Genomic DNA, 16,041 nt, shown 5'->3' on the forward strand with positions numbered 1-16,041 from the left:
CCCTAACCCCGCCCTCCCCCCTAGCCGAGCCCGCCGTACCCCACTCCCGTCTCACCTGGCTGCCAGCTCCTGCTCTTCCGGGACAAAAGGAATCAGCGTTAAGGGGCAGGGCTGATACACACTGACACCAGCCTCAGCCAATCACACATGCAGAGAAGAGCCAATGGGAGGCTCGCTTTGGGACGCTGTGGCTGGGATTTGGCAGCTCGGGCGGCTCGTCACACACCTCTAGCTTTCGATTGGTCAGCGGGAAAAACTCCGCCCCTTCCTTTGCGTCCCATTCGCTTGTTCCGGACCTGGGCGGTGCCAATCTGGGCGCGAGCGTTCGAACTGGGCAGGCGGCGTTGCTATGGGGACGCGGCCTAGTCACGGCTGCCAGAGCCTGTGCAGGGCGGGAGTCACGAGTCTGCCGGGCTCTAGCCCCGGGGAGGGCGGGCGCGGTGCTGCTTGCAGGTAAGTAGCACGGGGGTTCATGGGGTCAGAGGGCAGCGGGGTCAGAGGGCGAGGGCACCCCAAGTGGGGGGGAGGTTAGGGTGCAGATGCCAAGGAGACGATGGGCCCAGTGGGCCCTGACCTGCCTTGGTCCTGGGCGTTACCATGGAGACAGCGGGAGCCGGGGGGCGCTGCCCATCCTCGATCCGAGCATGACGCACACAAGCATGTCAAATGGGGCCCCTTCTCTGGATCGCCTTGGCCATGGAGATGGTGGGTCCGGATGCCTGTCTGCATCCCAGCATTAGCAGGCATCTTATGGGTCCCCCTGAGCCGGTGAATGTCACCAGCGGGTCCCACACTGCCCCAGAGACCAGGAGGCCCAGATCTGCCCCTGCCCTTTCCCAGAACGGATGGCGCCATGGAGACTAGGAGGTGCCGCCCCATCTCAGAGAGACACAGAGTCCAAGGCCAGCAGCAACCACCAGATCAGCTTGTCTGACCCCTGCTTAGCACAGGCCACCCAGCTCCCGGCACTCGAAATGAGACCAAAGTATTATAGCATGCAGAAAACCAGAGTATAGGAGGGACTGAGGCACAGCAGCAGGGAAATGATGAAGTGAGATACACTCAGATACTCCCGGCAAGTGCCTGCGCCTACATGCTGCAGGGGAAGATGGGGGAGAAAAAAACCCAAGGTCACTGCCAGTCAGACCTGGAGGAAAATTGCGTCCCAGCATATGGTGATCAGTTAGCACTGATCTGAGCACTGCCAAAAAGGCGACGAGTCCCATCATGCATTGCCTCATTCTCATGTGAACATTGGTGCCTTATTTCACTGTGGATATTGCCTTGTGGAGACAGGATCTGAGCAGGTGCTGCCCCATCTTGATCTGAGCCTCACTGCAGAGATGATGGGTACCAGTGGGCACTGCCCCATCTCAGTCTGAGCTTTGCCAGGGAGGTGATAAGTCCTAGTGGATGCTCCCCATTGTCTGATTCAGTTTGAGTGTCACAAAGGATGTGACTACTGGACCCAGCTTGGAGTGCTCTGCCTTGATCCTCTTGGTTACCCTGACATTGTATTGTGGCTCCTGCAATCTCCGGTGGGCTGCCACCTCCCCATATCTATTAAGAAAACCAGATTAGCTGCAATTTTCTCTACTTTATGCAAATGAGGTCAGGCCCATGGATTCCTTCCTTCCTAGTGTGGTCATTTGCCTGCTCAGATTTATATTCAGCTCATTATGACAGAATGTTTATTTAGATTGTAAGCAATTTGGGGTAGGGACTGTCTCTTTCTCTTTCTTCTGTTTATACAATGCCTGGCACAATGGAGTCCTGGGCCATGACAGGCTATGAGGAGCCACAATAATATAAATTATTAAGAATAATAGTAGAGCTAAGTCTTTTCGTCTCAAAGCATCCGGCACATGGATATGCTGATACACACCCAGGAATCACTGAAATGCAGCCTGCTGAGGGGAACGGCCTAATAGATGTTTGAAATAGATGCTGTTCAGTTAGATAGCATATTTATAACAATTATGCTTCTTCTCACATACTCTGAAGGAGTTCACTGACATACTCAATCTATCTACTTTTATGGCCCCCACCACTTCTGAGTGCCTAGCACTTTCTCTTTGTGTGCACTAGCTATAGTGACTGGATCACATTCATGTACCTCTCTGAAAACCATATGCCCTCTTACCCATTCACTCTTTAAGAGCACTGTGCAATGAGATGAACTGCTCATAACTGTCCAACTGAGAGCGTCTCCATGACAGAGCCTAAATTGATTTTGATTTTTTCTTCTCCACTGAACTGGCAAATCTAAGCAATTGGTGAAATGTGGGGGCTTTTGGATTGGGGAAACTATAAATACAGAGGAAGTTGGTTGCTATGAAACTGATTCAGTAAACACATACATAGAGTGAAAGGATAACTACAAACATACAGCAACTTGCCTTTATGTAGTTACAAAATGAAACAAACATTCTAAACCATTTGGAAGCGTTGCCCACAGGAGGAGCCTAGGCACAATTTTCAAATAATCAGCATCCTAATATAACCCACAGATTATTTTTCATTAGCATGTGGTTGACTATTGGACATTTCCCATCTCCATTCAGCTGTTGATTTAAGCAGTTGTCATGTATCAGCTGTGGAATGGAGTCTCTTCTGCTGAGGTCATCAGCCTATAATTAATAAGAGAGAATGATTATAATAATTAACAGGCTTTTGTAAATTAAAAATCCCATAATTTATTTCAAAAGAACAAAATTAGTGTTTGTTTGTGGCTTTTTAATCAGTTTCAGATCACACTTAAATTTAGTGGAAGTCTGATTACCAGATTGGGACATGATCATTAATGTATCAGTAACATAGGAATTAGGAAACTTGGTGTATGGGGAGGATAGAAATAGTTTTTCATTGTCCAGATGCAAAATGTTTATTGAATAACATGGAAGATATATGCTCCTCTTCCAAATGCTTTTCTCATACTAGAATCTGTAAACAGTTGTCCTTTTCCAGTGTTCAGCTTTCTTCCCCGTTTCTTCAAAATGGGCTTGTCTAATTCTTGTTCCAGCAACAGACAGAAGTATATAATATCAATGTGCATAAGTACATAGTGAGTAGCATGGTATAATATTGTGGCCCTATAAATGTGCCCTCTGCTCTGATAGTATTTTATATCCACAAATCACGTAACTAATTTATGCAAAATTTGCTCATATTACTGTTACCCCATTCCTTCTCATGCTTCTCCACCTGTTTGGTTCCCACCCCCACTGTTGCATTTTGTGTTCACTACAATCGTGAGCTCTTTGTTGGAGGGACTGTCCTTTACTATACGTCTTGTACAGTGCTTAGCACAATGGAGCCTTGCTGTGGCTGGCACCTCTAGCCACTGATGTAATACAGATCATAATAATTGATAAAATGATAGGGAGCTATAAATGGTCAGAGAAGTGTAAAATACCTTGAAAAGTGTAATTGGATAGTGCACTTGTCCAGAAGTGTGCAAACTTTTCCAGTCACGCTCCCCCTTACCATTAATGGAATCTCTGCATGTCTGACCCTCCTCTCCATTACTGGGGACGTATTTGGGGTGAAGGCAGAGCTGGGCCTGGAAGTGGAACAGGACTGGGGGCTGAACATGGCAGAGGTGGAGATGGTCTGGCAGCAGAGTGAGGCTGGAAGCATTGCGCTCACTCCTCACGTTTGTGGGGGCTGGGCCGGGCACTGCCGCATGCCCTCTTCAACATTCCTTTGTGCCCCCCTAGGCAAACCCCACAGTTTGGGGACCACTGCACTAGCCTTTCACCTCTAGAGTCCTGAGTTCAGATTCAGCCTTGGGCTACAGCTGAAAATCAGTTTGGAGTTCAAAGAAGGTGGCGATGGAGTGAGATCTATGAGGTCATGTAGTTTATCTCTACCCTTGAACCCAAGGCCAATGCAGAATTGTCTGGCTAGACTGGTCTAATTCTAGTTCCCGATTTATATACTTCATAAAACCACCAAGCACTTTGGCATGCTTAGCAGTCTGTGCTCAAGAGAGCTTCAGGCTGGAGTAGTACCTTGCAGATGACAAGTGAGATGTGTTGGCAGAACTGTGAGCTGGAGAGGTAGCATGCATAGGACTTGCCTATTCTGTCTCCCAGTTCCTCACTTTCATTAACTTGTTTTTTAAAAGTAGTTTAAAAAGCTGGGGACACTGCAGTGATAGGCACCATGCAAATACATAGGTAAACAAGGTACTGGTGTTGAAGGACATAGATCACCAACTATTAGTTAACCTGTCTGACATCAGCTAAAATCACCATGAGTAAAACATTAACAATTAAACTATCAGTAAGATTTAAAGAGACAAGGTGGGTAACGTAATATCTTTTATTTGACCAATATCTGTTGGTGAGAGAGACAAGCTTTCAAGTTTACCTCATCCACCTTGTCTTTCTAATATTCTGGGACCAACATGGCTAGAACAACACTGCATACATTAAGCTTTAGAGTTAACACCCCACTGACTTGAAGGCAGACATTTCAGGCCTCCCTCACACCTGTCGATTTGAAAGGCATCATTGCATTTGTTCACATTTTTAAGGTTGTCACCACTTTGTGCTTCATTTCCGCATGTCTGAAAAGGGGATAAGGAGACTCTGGTTTGTGAAGTACTTTGAGAGCTGTGGATGAGAAGGTCTATACGAGCTAATTTATGATTATGGTTATTATTTTTAGAAACATTTTTTAACGATGGCTCTAATCCTAGAGCACAATTTTGTGCCAAGAGGAGGATTGTTTAGAGACAAATTCCCTGGCTTCTGAAAACAAGGTTTCCATTGGCATCCACTCCTGTGCCCAGCTTTTCTCTATCTGTATGTCTTTTTTTAGAAAAGCAAAAATCTAATACCACGCACTGGAATTCTTTTCTGATGACAAACCATTCATGGTGTGATTCTATGATTATGATGCCACCATGATATAAAACGAAAGTACTGCATTACCTCTCTATTTTTCTGTTGTTTTGCTTATATGTATATTAGCTATCTGTTCCAACAAGTATAACAGCCACAGGATTGTCAGAAGATTAGTTAATAGTATAAGAAAACGTAGCACTTTACTCTAAGTTTTGGATATAGGTTATGATGATATTGTTTTATATTTTCATAATGCTTTTCAACTTACATATATTGGTACTGAAATGGAGCCAAATGGTTATTTGGCACACAGCACTCCACTGTGTGTGTGTAACACTTTGGCTGAGGACATTCCAACAAGCCTCTCTTATACCAAAATACCATGGCATTTTTAATATCCATGCACAGCAGACAGGCTCTCACATTTTAAGATCTTGTCTGAAAGACCCCAAAATACATAAAGCAAATTGTATGGAACTCAGCTTACCTTTCATTTAAGGATAATGGGCTGAATTGTCCCTAAACCAGAGATCCTGGGTGTTTCAAATCTGAGACTTAGGCCAGGTCTACACTGCGACTTTAAATCGGTTTAATGGCCGATATACCGATTTAACGCTGTATCCGTTCACACGATGTCGTCATTAATATCGAGTTAAACGGCTCCTTAAATCGATTTCGGAACTCCTCCCAAACGAGAGGAGTAGCGCTAAATTCGATAGTGATAACTCGGATTAGGGTTCATGTGGACGGAAATCGACGTTATTGGCCTCCGGGCGGCATCCCAGAGTGCAGCACTGACCGCTCTGGACAGCAATCTGAACTCGGATGCAGCGGGCAGGTAAACAGGAAAAGCCCCGCGAACTTTTGAATTACATTTCCTGCTTGCCCAGCGTGGAGCTCTGATCAGCACGGCTGGCGATGCAGTTTGAAATCGAAAAAGAGCTCCAGCATAGACCGTACGGGAGATACTAGGTCTGATCGCTGTATGGGGAGACAAATCTGTTGTATCCAGCTCCGTTACAGAACACGAAATGCCAAAGCGTTTGAATAAAAAACTCCAGGATACACAGCGCTGTGTGACAAGCGTAACGGGAAGCCAGAGACTCAAATGGACGCTCATGAAGGGAGGGAGGGGGTACTGAGGACTCCAGCTATCCCACAGTCCACAGCAGTCTCTGAAAATTATTTGCATTCTTGGCTGAGCTCCCAATGTCTGTAGGTTCAAACACAGTGTCTGGCGTGGTTCAGGGAACAGCTCCTCAGTTTATTTCCCCCCACCACCACGTGAAAAAAAAAAGGGAAAGATTGCTGTGCTATGGCGTTTGCTCAATGCACTCCGCGAAAAAGGCGCCAAAGGGTTGTCTGCTGCCTTCACAAAGGGAGGGGTGAGGCTGTACCCAGCACCACTCGGGGCAATGTTTTCTGCCCCATCAGGCACTGTGCTCTCAACACGGAAGTGGGAACTATGGGATAGCTGAGGAACAGCTACCCACAGTGCACCGCTCCTGAAATCGATGGTAGCTTTGGACCATGGACGCAAACAATCGATTTCGGGATCCCACTGTGGACGCGCTAAACCGATTTTATTAGATCTGTTTTGTAATATCGGTTTAAGCTAATTCGAAATAATCGTGCAGTGTAGACGTACCCTTAGATGAGTCAATAACTATCCCTCTGTCAGGTTGCATGTATATTAAAATAACTAGGGTACTGTAGGTAACAGACTCAATGTGTTTCATTTTTGATATGACAGGCCTGTTTCAGTATCTTCTGTCAAAGCAACTGTGTCACTTTGCATGAGAAGAATGTGAGCATTGCAAAATGAAGCTGAATCTTTGTGCCAACCAAAGATGTGAATGGCAACCACTGAATTGCAAAGAGTTGCAAAGCGCCCTGTGTTTCTATGAAGAACAGAAATCTAAAACAAATTGAGTGACAAATTGCTCCCTACACCTGATGTGGCTTGTCCTTATAAATATGTTTTGATAGAAAACTCTACTTACACAGAAACAGCTCCCCTTTTTCCAAATGTATTTCATAATCAAATATTTTAACAGATCCTAGGTTTGGGGCTCAATCCTGTTCCCAGTGAAACCAGTGGAAGTTGTGCCATTGACTTCAGTGGGAGCAGGACCAGGCTTTGATATTCAAATATTGTAGTGAAGTATGTTGTTTTAGATTTTTGCTTGAGAGAATATCATTGCCTGATGTGTACAAAATAAATGTACTTGCATCCTGATGAAAACTCAAGACTGATGGTTATTTATGATAGGAAAATCTGGGAAGTCTCCTTCACCAGCAGATGGCACTGCAGTTAACAATGTGGGTTTCTAGAAAACATGTAAATAACTGGGCTAGCTTCTCTCAAGAAATGAAACAAAAAAGCAATTTTCTTGAAGAATTGAATTTTTGTTTGAAAATCAAAACTTGTACTCTTCTTGATGCCTAAAAAGATTACATCAATTAAATTATCCTTTTGCGGGGAAGAATGCATTCAACTCTTGGTACATTTCATCATGAAATATTTATAAAAAACTTAATTTCTTATAGAATCTTGGAACTTTAAAAAAAAATCTAATAATTTCTGTCCCCAGGCAAGTCTACCTATTTTCCCTTCTTTTTTCACTCTCCACAAAGCTGAACCCAATTCAGTTATATGGGAGTAAATAGTGTAACTGGCTTTTGTGCTGCTGTTAATGTGTTTGTGTTTAATATTATATATAATATAAACATGGTAAATATAATCTAGGGCATAATCCTGCACTGGCAAACAGGAAATGGCCAACATGGAATCTAACAGATCTTGTCCATCTTGAACATCTATGATTTTTGGTGTCTGAAATTAGTTTGCCAGCCTTGCGTTCCATTTACTTTTTCCGCCACACAGACAAGGTCATCTGTACCAGTGAATGGGATCCTAACTAGAGTTACTGTTTGAACATATAGGCTGGGATAATGATGGCTTAACTTTTCTCCCATTAACTTCCAAAATAGTAAAGTTAGCAGAATGCTGAGTGCTTTTAAACATTCCACCCATACTGTATGTGGTGGCCATACTACTGGAGCTATTGGATTTCTCACACCTTTTTCTTTTAATTCTCTGTTCTTTTTTTCCCTGAGGAATTAATAATCTCAGCCGCAGCTCTGTCTTTTCTTGGAATTTCCCACCGAAACATTGATTAGTACTCCCCATTTAACAGTGGTTTTGCCTTCAAACTTGTTAAGTTTTATTGTTCAGCCACTGGTAATTTTATTCTGGTTGATCCTTCTTTATAAATCAGATCCCTGCTCCTAAGTCTAATGCAGCTTTTAAATTTCTGTAATATCCTATTCAGTCAGCATATTATTAGACAAAAAGTATATTTTCACTAGACAGACTTAGTTTGCCATAAATTTTAATGATAGCAGGTGAAGATTTGGGTTTTGTTTCCAGCAAGTTTATTTTCTTAAACAATACATTGCTGTGGAAATGAATGTAACCAGCATTGCTGGGGGAGACAGCTTTTAGTAACACACAATTTCTTATTTGTTAACAGTCAGAAGTCTCCAGTCAGGAGTGAAGCCCCATTGGTTTTAGGTACTGTACAAACATCTAGAAAGATATTTTCATATATTCGGTAGGCAAAAGATATAGGTAATGTTAGGATTTGTTTGTCTTGTACAATAAGTATTTCCAGCACGATTAACATCTGCCAAAATTCTTAAACATTTGCAAAATACATCATGGTAGGAAGACAAAGGTTTGAGAATTGAAAGTAATTTCCACATTTAATTACAATGCTGGATATTTTTCAAATATTTCCAGAAAACCTGAGTATGGAGTTCCAATAACTTTATACAGATTTGGAGAGACTACAATACATTTCAGTTTATGGATAATATGTTCCTGTCAAATACGGCTGAGAAAATTCACTTGATCCCCAGTATACACAGGAAATCTAAACTTAAAAGAAAACATGTAACTATGCCGATGCTGTAGTGTGTGTATTCTAGATATAATACATATAATAATCCTTTGTCTTTTAGGCTTGATCTTTGAATCTGTCCTTATCCATTTCTTATACTTTTGTTAATTAATCATGGGTATCAGTAGGACCACATGCCTGGACATTAAGTTGAGCATCTAAAATTAGGCATGTTACATTCTGTAGCTGGTGGACTAGGTTTCAGTAGCCTGTGGCATTCATTGAATAGACATCACAAGTGCAGGGAGTCTGCAGCAGTAAGTGACTGTAGATATGTGTATATCTCTGTATGTTTTATTGTACATTTTTGTATGTATAGAAATAATTTGCTTTCCCTTTATTTGGTATATTTTTTCCAGTTACTACATTTCATAATGTTAGACAATTCAATCTATGGCAGCCCGGATTTTAACTTGTGCCTAGCCTAGTTGTAGATAATAACATCTATAGATAGCTGGGGAAATGCTATGTTTTTTCTTTGTTACCTTTCTCAGCTATGACTGACTGTTTTGTATGGATCTAATGTTTCCTTTGTTTGATTTCTAATAGAGCTTAAATTGAAGATGGCATCGTGTCTGTACGAATGTCTTTGTGAGGCAGAACTTGAAAAATATTATCCTCAGTTTGTTGCCCTTGGCCTTCAGAAGATAGATGAACTAGCCAAGATTGCCATGAAAGATTATGCCAAACTAGGGATACATAACATGAATGATCGCAAGCGCCTCTTTCAACTCATTAGAATCATCAAAATTATGCAGGAAGAAGAGGAAGGAGCAGGCACAACCAAGCAAGATTTTCAACCATGTGACCTCTACATCCAACCTCAGGTGACCAGGTCAGGTCCTCGTAGACAACTACATTTTGAGTCCCTCTTTGAGAAAAAGGATGGAGCAGTTAAAGACTGTGAACTTGAATTGCAGAGTTTCTCTGATTTCTGTACTAACAAAGAGAAGGAAAGTTTGGTGGAAATCTTAGGACATGTTCTACCAGAGGACTCAGAGGACAATAAAATAACCAAAAGAGAGATCCTGAATGTTCCTGGAACATGCACGCAAAATGAACTGGACTGTCCTACAATATATTCATCAAATAATATTGCCCACCTGTTGGGGGATTCTGAAGCTCCCATCATACAGAGAGTGACTCATATTTCTGGGTATAATTATGGACTACCTCATTCTTGTATCAGGTAATAACTTTTATTTCACTATGTTTGGAGTTAACTGGCACAATTAATCACTCCTTTAGGAGCTTAAAAAGGAAGATCCTTCTTCGTAGACTCTAAATTAACATGTATAACTAGAATCAAACAATGCATAACTTCTACAAGGATGATCGAAAATCCTGTGGGGAGGGAAGCATTAATTAGCACTTGGGACTTTCCAACACTGATAAAAAAGATTGAATTCACCAACTGCTATTTACCAGAATTGGCTAAGAATAAGCTTTAGTATCTTGCATTGCTTATGCTTTCATTTTCCCTTTGTTCTGGTCAGTTTCTCATATTTTTCAGTATAGTCATCTTGCATAATTAAAACTGTTTTTTCAGAAAATATTGCACTCCAAGCTGAACACAAACTGTCACAAGTTTTCCCCAGTAAAAGTGATACACATTACAGTGGATATAGTTTTTTAAGGGAACTCCCAAGGTATCACTTTAAAAAAGAATCTGGATAAATTTAATGTTTATGAAAATTAAGAACTAAGAGTATTGGCTTAGACTGGGCAGGGTGCAGGCAAGTACTGTATAAACATCACCTGCATGGAGACCAGCTGATGAACTTCCTTGCTGAGCTGCAGCACTCCCAAGTTAATCCAGTCATGGAACTCCCATGCTGCTCTGCCAATACACCTCCGTACTGAGTTACTGACCACCTCCATGCTGTTCCAATATAGGGCATTTCTTAAGTCTTGGGTATTTTATGATGTGCATAGATGAGACTAGAGGAAACCAACACAGTCATTTTCATTTGTGAACTAAATCAGAATTTGAACCAGAGTCTCTAGAGGTAAAAATTTAGTGTGTATAATGCCCCTGTGTTTCTCAAAGAGCATTACGTTTTACTGGAAATACATTTGAAAACCTGTTAGCATTCTCTCTTATTTTGCTTGGAATATTTCCATGCACACAAATCCAAATCAAAACCAAAAGCACTACATTATACAGAATATTTCTGAAAATACCTTTATGGGCTTGGCAGAGTCTACAACGACATGATGTTTATAAACTGCCCAAGACTGAGTCGCTGTCAAAAGCTAGTTTTACAGCTGTACTGCTGGAAAATGATGTGAAACATACTTTGGCATGGAGAATTTTTAATCCACATCATATTTAAATCTATTTTTTCCGACTTATAAATGGATTTTTGATAAAATGAAGTAATATTTATTATTATTCCCGTTTGTATTACTGTAATATTTAGAAGCCCTAGTCAAGGATCAGGACCACATTGTACTAGGTGTTATACAAAGACAGAACAAAAAGACAGTCCCTGCCCCAAAGAGTTTATAGTCTAAGACAAGATGGCTATAGATAGAGGAGTCCAAGGAAACAATGAGACACTCTAGGTCAGCATGGCGGGCACACCAGCAGCTGACGTCGTTAGAGAGTTTTAAGGAGGGAGTGAAGGTAGATAATGAGGTGGCTTTGTGAATATTTATGGGAAGCTCCTCCAAAAGGTGAGGGGCATCACTGGAGAAAACACAAAGGTACTTGTTTGAAAATCTAATAATGGGTAATGGAGGCTGGCATCTTGGGCCAATCAAAAGTGGGAGTTTACACTTCAGTAGTGAATGAGAGAGAATAGGTTGAATGGGGCTAGGTACCAAAAGGCAAATATTACTACATTCTCAGCTGTCAGGAACACTGTAAAATGATGTCATAAAACTAAGCATACAGAAACATAAATAACTCTTGTTAATGTTTTTCTCTTGCTCATAGCAAATGATTTAATGTTAATGTTAGCAGACAGGGTCACTTGTAAGTTTCTTCTGCCCTTATTGCCTCTGCCAGGCTCCCAATTGCCTTTCTTCTTTTGAAAATAATATAAAATACATCTCAATGCCATCTGAGAACAGAACCATTATTGTTTAGATTTCCTATAAATCTGTCTTAAATGCCAAGTGCAGTACATGGAATTAAAACAGAAACTTTCATCCAGTACAAAGTATATGTAATAAAATGTCTCTCAACAAAACAGAACTTCTAAAAATCCCATCTCTAACATCAATAAGGTCTCCATTAAGGCTTTGAGCATTCGTTTTCATGAATCCCTCACTAATTTTCCCTGCTTCCTCAGCATCCAGAAAAAGCCTGGGAGAAGAGGTGACTTATTCATTGTGTCCTGAAAGTCACCAAATCCAGGCTCTGGTAACTGAGCTGGGAAGTAAGTTCCAGAACTAGTGATCCTTCACTGAGAACATCTGGCCCCTAGCATCATCCTGGTTATACAGAGGGTTCCCAGTATACATCTCCCCCTTATCCATCCTTTCACACATCTGTCGCTCATCAATAGGGGAACATGTTCCGATTCACATCGGTTCCGATCTGTATATCTGTCGCTTCACCTTTTGCATGGCTTTTCTTTCGGTGTTTCCCCTGGCGCTTAGGAGGTGCTGAGAGGGACAGGAAGGAGCGGGGACAGGGTGCGCTCAAAGAAGGGGGCAGAACTCCACGGGAAGAAGCGGGGTGGGCCATTGTTTCTTACGGGGAAAAATTCCCTGGTATCCGTTGTTTCAGTATCCATCGCCTTTTTCAGGAATGCAACCCAAATGTACACCAGGGACCCCCTGTATCAGGAAGGGACTTTTATCTCAAGCATGTCAGATGATCTCAACTGTAATGTTCTCTCAAGGGTGAAGAGGTTTCCATTCAAATATAGAGACTGTAATCCTTATTTATGTGAGAAGTTCTACTGAGGAAAATTGATGGGAATACATGTTTGACTAAGAGTTATAAATCAAGCCCTGTATTTGAATGGAAACCTCTTTTCCCCTTGAGAGAATAGCTCTTAACATTTATGTCTGAGCACTGTACTTTTAGGTTAATCAAAACTGGCAATACAATAGCATTGAAATCACGAGCCTATAGTCCCAATAAAAGTGGAAGAGCTGGTACAAATACCCTTGTTATATTGTTGTTTTTAATATAATGGAAGTCTAGTGCATGTTTGCTTTAAAGTTGTGCATTAAAAGATTTTGAAAGAGCTTTTGGACATCAGGACAGAAATTTTACTTTCAGGTAAGGCAAGGGTTTGATTAAAATGATAGTTACTGACTAATTCACATTCAGAGCCAGGTGGAAAATCATTTTTCATTTGGCTGAAGAGTGCTTAAAAAATGGAAAATTGGAAATGACACACTTTATTTTAATGACAGCATCTTCCATACATCGTATGTCAAGGTGCTTTACATAGTTGGTTAATCAGCTAGAGAAGAAATTACTTAGAGCTGATCTACACTGGGGGGGGATTGATCTAAGTTATGCATCTTAGTCAACGTACTTAGATCAACTTACCGTGGTGTCTTCACCGCGTTGAGTTGACTGCTGTTGCTCTCCCTTCGACTCTGCCTGTGCATCTTGCCGAGCTGGAGTACAGGAGTCAAGGGGAGAGCGCTTGGAGGTTGACCCTACTGGATCGATCACTGCCCACCAATCTGCTGGGTAGTGTAGCCATACCCTTAATGTCTCTTAGGGTGGTGGGAAGAGAGTTGAAGTAGACTTGGCAGGCAACACAACTGCTCTGATTATAGATCGTACCCCTCTCCTTCTTAGCTCTTCTTAGACTGAGCATTTCAGGTTATAGACAATGTCTCATGATCAGGTTATACAGCACCTTGCACATTGTGGGTGCTACTGTCCTACTACAACTAATTATTATGTGATAAGAATGTAAGGGTCAAAGAGATATGAATTCTAGCAACAACATAAGGATGGTAATGGGCAGATATACAGCCAAGGGAAATGTGGGAGGAAAAGATCATTCAGAATCAAGTTTGACTGAGATTTATGGCCTTGGAACAGAGCTGAGTCACCACCACATTCAGACAGTTTGTACTGGAACAAACTGTCTGAATGTGGCAGTGGCTCAGCTCATGTGAACAAAGCCTCATCATGGATTTATCATGGATTTGGAGGTTTTGATGAACTGGATTGAAGGGAGGGGAATGATTTAAGTAAGATGTGATGCCTACAAACATTATCCATCAGAATCATCCTTTTTTTTTTTAAGTTTAGAATTTGAGCAACTCTTGGTGTTTCTTCCCTCCGTCTCCCCCCCATTATAAAAGACCATCTTTGTCTCTTGAAGCGAAAGCTTTCGCCATTGAAAAGTGAGTTTCCAGAAGAGCAGCAGAGACTTATTTTGAACCTCTGCTCCACCATGGCTTTGCCAGTGTCACCCACCTTTGGGGTCACTAAGGTGGTAGAAGTGAAATATACGCTTTAGCCATGCTTAAGCTTGGCAATGCTCCATTTAACAAGTTGCTTGGCTGGTCACAGGGTTCACTGATTTTTGATACCGGGAAAGCTATGATGGAGAAATTGGAGAGCGTCCAGAGAAGAGCAACAAGAATGATAAAAGGTCTAGAGAACATGACCTATGAAGGAAGGCTGAAAGAATTGGGTTTGTTTAGTTTGGAAAAGAGAAGATTAAGAGGGGACATGATAGCAGTTTTCAGGTATCTAAAAGGGTGTCATAAGGCGGAGGGAGAAAACTTGTTCACCTTAGCCTCTAAGGATAGAACAAGAAGCAATGGGCTTAAACTGCAGCAAGGGAGATTTAGGTTGGACATTAGGAAAAAGTTCCTAACTGTCAGGGTGGTTAAACACTGGAATAAATTGCCTAGGGAGGTTGTGGAATCTCCATCTCTGGAGATATTTAAGAGTAGGTTAGATAAATGTCTATCAGGGATAGTCTAGACAGTATTTGGTCCTGCCATGAGGGCAGGGGACTGGACTCGATGACCTCTCAAGGTCCCTTCCAGTCCTAGAATTTATGAATCTAGGTTATATCTGGATTATGGGGTGTGACAGATGTGGGAGAAGGAGCTTCTTATCAACTAATTAGACTTCAGTCTCTGAAGCACTGAGTAATAGAAAGTTATGGTGTAGCCACAAGCTGACAAAGTAGAGACGCAGGCCGATGGAAAAGAGAAGGATTAGCAGGTATGTTGAAAGATATATAATGTTGGATGCCAACCACACAAAAGTTGTGTCCACAGCTGAAACTGGCAGTGAGACAAGAAAGAGTGCTAAAGGAAGAAGCTTGTGGTGTTCCACAGAGAAACGGGTAGTGGGAAGGTGTAAGCCTCTAACCAAAATGAAAAGGAATGATTAGAAGAACAAGATTCAGGCCAGGAGAAGAGACTGCAAGAGCCACAGGTTTCTTAATGAAAGTACTCAAGAAGGACAAAGAGAGACCGATATTCATGAAAGCTGTGTGGAGATCTATTAAGAGAGCTGGTTCCATTATGAGAGGCAAAGAATATGTCATCATCTGGAGCAGGGCAATCTTATTATGAAAAAGTCCAAAGAAATTCCTGGTCAGAACAATCTCCAGAAAACGGGATCTTGCATTATTTTGGATCATCAGTTTGTGGACGCCCAAAGTTATGCTGGGTCAGCAATAGGCTCAGAATTACAAGGAAAATAGATACAAAAAAAATCAGTGCTGTCACTTTAACAAAAGTACCCACAAGAATTGCATTCCCGCTTTTAAGAGAAACAATAGACGCTTTCACATATATCAGTGGTCCCCAATGCGGTGCCCGCAGGTGCCAGGGCTCCCGCCGGGACATTTATGTGCACCCATCTAGTGCCCAGCAGGGGAGAGAAGCTCCAATCCCATGCCTGCTGGAGACAGAGAACTCCGGGGCTGCAGGCTATGGGCACCGGTGTTCTCGGTCCCTGGCAGGAATGGGGCCACGGCTTAAGCCAGAGAGAAGCTGTGGCCCCGCACCTGCCAGGGACAGAGAACTCCGGGGCTGCGGGCGCCGGTGTTTTTGGTTCCTGGCAGGCGTGAGCCTGCCGCTTCTCTCCAGCTTCTCCGGGGCTGCAGACTGCGGGCGCCAGTGTTCTCGGTCCCTGGGAGACGAGGGGCTGCCGCTTCTCTCCGGCTTCTCCGGGGCTGCAGACTGCGGGTGCTGGTGTTCGCGGTCCCTGGCAGGCGCGGGGCTGCCGCTTCTCTCCGGCTTCTCTGAGGCTGCAGGCGCCGGTGTTCTCC

General features: G+C 42.5%; 2 protein-coding genes and 1 long non-coding RNA gene across 3 annotated transcripts in view; 1 reads left to right on the forward strand and 2 right to left on the reverse strand.

Moving 5' to 3' along the window:
- Positions 1 to 114, reverse strand: part of NUDT2 (nudix hydrolase 2) — an 11,503-nt gene extending 11,389 nt beyond the window's left edge. The window contains exon 1 of the mRNA XM_032779865.2: positions 56 to 114. The gene's annotated coding sequence lies outside the window, so the exon portion shown is untranslated. The remainder of the gene's footprint in view (positions 1 to 55) is intronic.
- A 224-nt stretch (positions 115 to 338) lies between these two features.
- Positions 339 to 16,041, forward strand: part of KIF24 (kinesin family member 24) — a 44,634-nt gene continuing 28,931 nt past the window's right edge. The window contains exons 1-2 of the mRNA XM_032779864.2: positions 339 to 453; positions 9,368 to 10,007. Coding sequence (XP_032635755.1) covers positions 9,382 to 10,007 — 626 coding nt within the window. The 5' untranslated portion in view covers positions 339 to 453; positions 9,368 to 9,381. The remainder of the gene's footprint in view (positions 454 to 9,367; positions 10,008 to 16,041) is intronic.
- LOC116824511 (uncharacterized) overlaps positions 2,387 to 16,041 on the reverse strand; it is a 42,622-nt gene continuing 28,967 nt past the window's right edge. The window contains exon 4 of the long non-coding RNA XR_004373639.2: positions 2,387 to 2,630. This is a non-coding gene — a long non-coding RNA (uncharacterized LOC116824511). The remainder of the gene's footprint in view (positions 2,631 to 16,041) is intronic.

This window comes from Chelonoidis abingdonii, chromosome 6, assembly GCF_003597395.2.
Source record: "Chelonoidis abingdonii isolate Lonesome George chromosome 6, CheloAbing_2.0, whole genome shotgun sequence".
NCBI classification, from domain to species: domain Eukaryota; kingdom Metazoa; phylum Chordata; order Testudines; family Testudinidae; genus Chelonoidis; species Chelonoidis abingdonii.